This window comes from Scardinius erythrophthalmus (genome assembly GCF_964197995.2).
Source record: "Scardinius erythrophthalmus genome assembly, chromosome: 3".
NCBI lineage: Eukaryota > Metazoa > Chordata > Actinopteri > Cypriniformes > Leuciscidae > Scardinius > Scardinius erythrophthalmus.
Window position 1 is genome coordinate 51,331,223 of NC_138223.1, and position 7,378 is coordinate 51,338,600.

At 38.3% G+C, this 7,378-nt stretch overlaps 1 protein-coding gene across 1 annotated transcript; it reads right to left on the reverse strand.

Annotated features, from left to right (window-relative positions):
• Window positions 1-3,391: 3,391 nt before the first annotated feature.
• On the reverse strand, window positions 3,392-6,219 carry rasd2b (RASD family member 2b; the record flags this gene model as incomplete). Its single annotated transcript, XM_081360767.1, has 2 exons — window positions 3,392-3,903; window positions 5,652-6,219. 2 exons carry the CDS (start codon window positions 6,217-6,219, stop codon window positions 3,392-3,394), a joined length of 1,080 nt encoding a protein of 359 aa, XP_081216893.1.
• Window positions 6,220-7,378: the final 1,159 nt, after the last annotated feature.

A 7,378-nucleotide genomic window follows, 5' to 3' on the forward strand; every position in this document is an offset into this window, starting at 1 on the left:
AATGACAAAACAGTAAATCCATCTCAAACACCCACATTCATTTTCTAGCTCTATACTTTTCACTCATTTGGGTCTGTTAAAAAAAAAAAAAAACTAGAAAAAAAATGGATAAAGCTTACATATACTTCAGCTTTACCTATACTCCATTAAGTCTCCTGATGAATTAAATCAAACAAACATTAGTTCTCTATCCAGCAGCTCCTGCATTTACGCCACACACACACACACACACACACACACACACACACACACACACACACACACACACACACACACACACACACACACACACACACTCTCTCTATTGAGTCAGTAATGACCTTCACACTCACCCACAGAGACACAGGCAGATCTGTGTGTAGGAGTGCAGGTACAGGGCCGTATAATGGCTCTTATTCTCAGACCGTGGTGTGTTTGAGTTCCTGATGCGGTGAAACAAAGCCAGCGCTGCTCTGAAAGGTTTCATTTCTGCGGTCATGATGATCCTGTTGCTTCACACTGTCAAACCTGAGAGACAAGACTGAACATTTTAACAAGCTGCAGTGATTACTGAGCATCTGTGTGTGAATCTCTAGCCGATCAACGGGACTTCATCAGAACAGACACAAAGCCTGCCTCAAGTCAAGCTTACTGCAAATATAGTTTACGGCCTGTTTCTTTCTTCTGTGAAACATGTTATGAACAGTCCAGACTCACACAAATGACAAAAACAATTTAAACAAGATTTAAGTCATTGCTCATGTCTTTATTTGTTCATTACTTGTGCATGTCTCTAATCTTGTGAGACACTCCAAAAGTTTAATTTGCAAATAATATTCTTTCAAATAACTATTCACTTATTGTAATTAAATGAGTGCAGTATGATTATCATCTTAGATATGTAAGGTATAAATAGTTTAAGCACTGTTTCACAGACAACATATTTAAGTTGTATTTTAAATAAGTTTTAAAATATTTTAAAATAGATTTATATTTTTGATTAGTTTTAGCAATTTTTACCAATTGTCTACTGCAATTTCTGTATTGTCCAAAATATATGATATTTATGAATATATGATTAATTTGACAATTGAAAATGTACATTTTGTCATATACTTTGACAACTTAAAGTTTAAATATCCTGAAAAATATATTTCCTAATCCATGCAATTTACATATTTTTAGCATAGGCTTTATTTCAAATATAATTTTTGTAATACAAAAAAAAATCTGTACATTTTTTATTCCATACTTAATTCTTCAGTTGTATACTGCACATTTGGGCAAAAGTCTTGTACATATATAACATGCACACACTGTGAATAGACACTGCAGAAATGGTGCAAGTATTAGTATGGCATTTCAAACACATCCAGAGTCGAAAAAAAACATCACATTGAAAACTCAGTGGGTCAGTATTTCACTTCAGCGCTCTCAGGCACCAAAGCCATCATTTCTGCCTGCTGAGATAAACATTGTGTCCACAGATCTGAATAGGTGTAATTATGAATCTCCCCTCCGGGATGAATAACATCCTCCACTGCCTTTCAGTCTATTCAGCTGCATAAATGTCAGCCAGCGCACATATAAGTGCCTGACATTGACCCTCCACAGACCACACACACACACACACACACACACACACACACACACACACACACACACACACACACACTACATCTGAAGAGCCTGTCAAACTGAAAATAAAAGAAACTAACATTATGTAAAAACAACAATAGACATCAATCATACAGACAGATAGACAGATAGACAGATAGATAGATAGATAGATAGATAGATAGATAGATAGATAGATAGATAGATAGATAGATAGATAGATAGATAGATAGATAGATAGATAGATAGATAGATAGATAGATAGATAATGACTCAAGTTCAGGTTCACTTCCTCTTCTTTATTCCTACAGCACATCCTGTGCGGTGAGTGAAGAGTCTTATGCAATCGGACAGAGTCAAGGCTTTATCGTTTCAACTGAACGCCCACATGCTCTCAATAATTTATTTATTTTGAATGAATGATTCGTGACACACTTCTCTCCACTGAGTCGGCATCTGTCAGTGCAGCGATTCACCAAATCACAAGACCGCACTCGTGACAACATGTTGTGTATGAAAATGTTTTATTTAAAGTGTGTACAGATACTATACATTCAACAAACCAGTCGAGCAACAGGCATATCCCAGCATATTCAGTGGATCCTAATCAGAAAGATACCATATTTCATTTAACATGCGAGCGATAAAAGTGGCCTAAAGACTGTCATACTTTAAACATAATCATTCACAGCATTGTTTTCATTCCAGCCATTAAATATGGCCTCTACTTTAAGGCAACAGAGGATCCGTTCACTTATGGTTTGATATCAAACACATTTGTACAACATTAAATCAATTTCAGCCAACATTAAAGAAGCTAAAGTTCAGATAAATGTTTCATTGTCCCTCCCTCATTCATTAAGTGAAATAAAAGTATAGGTATGTCTATTTTTAAATACATTCATATGTGCATTTTACCCTCTGGTGCTCTTCGGGGATTTTTGACCGAACATTTTTTTTTGTAGAATTTTCATCGAAATGGTACGAAACTTGGTAAAGGTTTTGGCTCATGGACATGATTGCGAAAAGGTTACATGGTGCTGAAAAATATAGTCACACTTGTGCTCCTTGTGGTGAAAAATGAGCGCATTGGAAATGAATGTGAGACGAATTTCCTCTAGTGGAAGCGTTCGGTACTGCGGCCGAACACACTCTCACTGAAAGCTCATTTCTTATCAGGCTTGTTTAGATTTATGGCTTTGACTTTCTCACAGTTTTAGAGTAAAACATGCTTTTGAAAATATATATTTCATATAACAATTTAAAATTGTATTTTTGCACATTTTCATAACAATAAACATAAATATTCTGTACCTTTTTTTAAGTTCTTTTCAAAACCTTTTCCACTTCAGCAATAATCTGCCAAGTGTTGTCTTTGAAAAGAGATTAAACTTAAATCTGTTCTTTTGAGCATTCAAGATTTACCACAGTTTAAGTTGGAAATTACATTTTCAGATCTATGCTCAAAAAGTGAATAAATGGATAATAAATACAGCATAAATCCCCTAAAAATACAAAATAATAATAAAATATTAGTGCATTAATTTCACTGAAATAAACAAATTAATTTCTGTCAGTTTTGAGCGACACGCGAAGAGCACCAGAGGGATCGTATAGGCCAGGATTGGTCAGTTTCATATATAATATAATATGTAAACAGTGTTGTGATTCATCCATATGCACCAAAAAAAAAAAGTTTAAAGACGCCTGCTTGTCTGGCAAACACGTATATCTGTGGAAACGCTGAATATTTTCAGTGCTGTTTGTTTTTACAGTTCTGTGTCTCTGTGCTGTTTCACTGAATCGGACACTTGTCCAGCGCTTTGCCCTGTTTTCTGTTTCCTTTGGGCCCGAGAACCAGCCGGAGGTCAGTGCCGAAGCTCGGCCTGCGCGCGAGTGGATATATCGCCCCGCACGGAGCGTCACACGCCGCTGCTTTACTCCCGGTCGCCGCCCGGACCGCCTGGTACGAGCGGATGGACACTTTCCGGTGCTGTGAGGGTCCGGTCTCCAGCGGGAGTCCCCCCCGCTGCGCCAGCGCCTCGAACACCTGCTCCAGGTTCACCCCGTCCTTCGCCGAGGTCTCGAATAGAGCGCAGCCGGTCCCGAAGCGGCGCAGCACTTCAGTCCGCGACACCGCGCGCCCCCCCGACGCCAGGTCCAGCTTGTTGGCGCAGATCACCGTCGGCACACACACCTTCTGCTTGTGTAACGCCGCTTTGGCCGCTTCGATCTCGGCGTGAAGAGCACACACCTCCTCGAACGAGCTGCGGTCGTCCAGACTGAACACCAGCAGGAAAATATCCCCTGAAACACCAGAGAGAGAGAGACCGTCAGGACAACACCCCAATTAGCACAAGAACAATTAGCGATGCACGATTATCGGCCAACATATCGCTATCGGCCGATCGATGTTCATCTTTAATGTTCATTCATTCATTCATTCTCTTTATTTATATAGCACTTTTAACACAACTGTAGGATGACCAAATTAAGTTAAAATAATGAAAACAAAACAAAATAAACAAGATATAAAAATTTTAAACAATTTGAATTACACTTTTAACACACTATAATTTGTTCAATTTAGGAAGATTTGAGCATAGATTTTAAAACAGGCAAAAAAGTTGCAATTGTTATCGGCCCGATAAGAAGCCGGTAAATAATGGATGATTTCCTTCAGCTGAGACACTGTTCAACATGATGCTTTTGAATAGCTTGAAATATGATTAGAATCACTTTAGAAAGGAAAATACGGTTCAGTGCAACAGTCTGTTATGTCGGCTTCATACAATTATAATGAGAACATTATAATTGTGTGTTTGGGACATGGATTTTAATGGTGAGTCTTTTGTTTTTGTAATCAGGCTCTCAAAAATTATATCAAAATTTGGATTTAGAATTATCGGCCAATATATCGGTTAACGGCTTTCAAATATAAAGAGTTATTGGATTGAACACGTATGAACCAAAGTTAGACGCTCCTGATGAAAGTAAATACTGGCATCAATTCATATGAAAGGGTTTATGATAATATAAATGTCTTTATGCTTAAGTAGCACAATTATGATTTAAGTAACATATGCTCAAAATTAATGAACACAGCTTTGCTCTATGAAAAGGGCGAGGAAAAGTATCCTGATTCACTCAATTTACAGTTTACCGTAATTAAAAGGAATTTAACCAAATAAAAAAATATATTATTAATGAGTATTATTAATAATAGATATATTATTAATCCGTTATTATTATTATTATTATTATTATTATTAAGTATTAATGTTTATATAAAATCTGAGATTGAACTTTTTGAGAGATGCTTGGATGCTTTTTAAAAAAAAAAGTGCATCCAATTTTATAAATCCACAAATAAATGCTGCATAAAAATATGCATTCAGAACACAAGAAAGATTCCACCAAAAAGGTTTTGTCATCAATGGTTCTTTAGAAACCATTTAAACATCATCAACAACTCCAAAACAGCCATATACTGTATAGTACGTGTATAGTACAACTCGATCTCATGAAAGTGCGTATCTATAGCTCGAAATGTATTTCTCGTGCAATTTGTGCGCAAAAAATAGCTTTTGCGTGCATATGATACGCACTGTAAACCCCTTGCGTATGATTAGTGGTGTAGAGTGCGTGCGTATTACACGCCATAAAGTGCGGATCATATGCACATAAAAACTTTTTTGCATATAAATTGAACGATAAATACAATTCGTGCTATAGATCGGCATTTTCATGAGATCGGGCTGAGCGATTCAGGAACGATACAGCCCAAACTGTTCCGGATTGTGTATTAGTAACTTTCATGCACCGGTGAGGATGGAGAGTCATCATGCATAAAATATGTAATATGAAAATATGCATTCAGATCACAAGAAAGATTCCAATTAGAACCAAAAAAGATTTTCTTTTGTCGGTAGTTCTTTAGAAACAATTTAAAGAATCATCAACAACTCCAAAACAAACCAGCCATAAATAGCAGTTCAGGAGCGCTATACAGCCCAGACTGGCCCTGATGAGAGTGTGTTGGTAGCTTTACGCACCGGTGAGGATGGAGAGTCTCCTCTTGGCGGGGAACGAGCGTTCCCCGGACGCGTCCAGGATGTCTATCTGGTAGGTCTCGCCTCGGATGTGGTAGAGTTTGCGATGGAAATCTTCACATGTGGGCTCGTATCGCTCCTCGAAGCCGTCACGCAGGAACCGGCGCAGGATCGAGGTCTTCCCGACGCGCGGCGCGCCGAGCACCACAACGCGCTTGCAGTTCTGCGGCTTTGCGGAGCCGTGCGCCTCGTTCGCGAGCGGCTGGAGACGCGCGTGCCCGTGCAAAACCAGCGCGGCCAGTTGGTCAAGAGGAGACTTTCTACAGTCGACTTTGCCCAGACTGGACGCGCGCACCACCCGCGCTTTCTTCTCCTGCTGCTTCAGGTGAGTCGTGGCCAGTTTCAGGATGCCCATTCCCGCTTTGGAGAGCGTGCTGACTTTGAACCCGGTCGCGCCGAGTCTCTGCGTCGCGTTTTTGTACGCGAGGAGGACGCTGGGCGAGCTGGTACTGGGCAGAGCGCGAGACTGGTGTTGCTGGATCACCGCGTTCACACTCTGGTGCAGGTCCATGACGGGACACATTGAGGACCGGCAGATCTGTGTGTGTGTGTTTGATACATCCACGAGCTCTGTGTAAAGTGCCGTACTTCTGTGCGCTCGGACAGCGCGCGGCTTATATACACGCGCGCGCGTCATCCGTGTGATTGACAGGTGCGCAGCGCGTGTACCCGCAAGGAACAAAACATTTTGCGGAACAGTGCACGATGATATAGGCGGACTCTTATAATGAGTGCTGATACTGCTGCGATCAAGTGTGCTTGATGAGGGTTAATTAGGACAGAACAAATTAACATTAAAAAAAGAAAATCGAAAAAAAAAAAAATCCGAAGAAATACATTTCAAGGGGAATTATTGGAGAATTAATGTCGTTTATTCAAATAGCCTATATTTGTTATTAATGTAATCAATATTTTTTTAGGAGTCTTTCAAAACCACAAAAATCATCAATAAAGAAAATAGAAAAAAAAATAATACTAATTACATTTATTTCAAGGGAAAACATTGGATAATTAATGAATTTTATTAAAATAGCCTATACATTAATTATTAATGTATTCAATATTTATTTAGGGTATCTGACCCGATAATTGACAGGGATGCCTGAATGGTAAAAATGACAAATCTTTCAAAATCGACTTTTAAACGTTTTAGAAAATATTGTTTCTATAAACATCATGAATTTTTGAGTAACAAATTAAATAGTTTTCTTAGAGTTTTTCAACTGAACCAAACGTGACTTTTTAAATAAAGGCCAAAATAATAATATTAATAAAACATCTAATGCAGTCCTGAGGCCCTGTTTTAAAGTTTTCTTGCCACGTGACTCAAAATGGCTTCCTATATGTGTTGGCTACACTATTTTTAATAGGACTTTTTGAAATACCAGAAATCACTCAACTTAAAGCATTTAATATAAATCATAGAACGTCATTTTTTATATATATATGAATTGCATTTTTAACACAATTTAATGTATTTCTTCCAAAAAATAAACAAAACAAAACAATTAAGCAAATGAATACATTTGAAAACACGACGTTTGTCTGTGCTGTTTGTTTTACGCTTTTTATTTCCCATCATTTGAATCTACAGCGGAGAAATGCTGTAAATATGATTTTAAAACTCACCTCAGCTCACCTGTGTCAGTTTCTCGCGGTAACTGGATCCT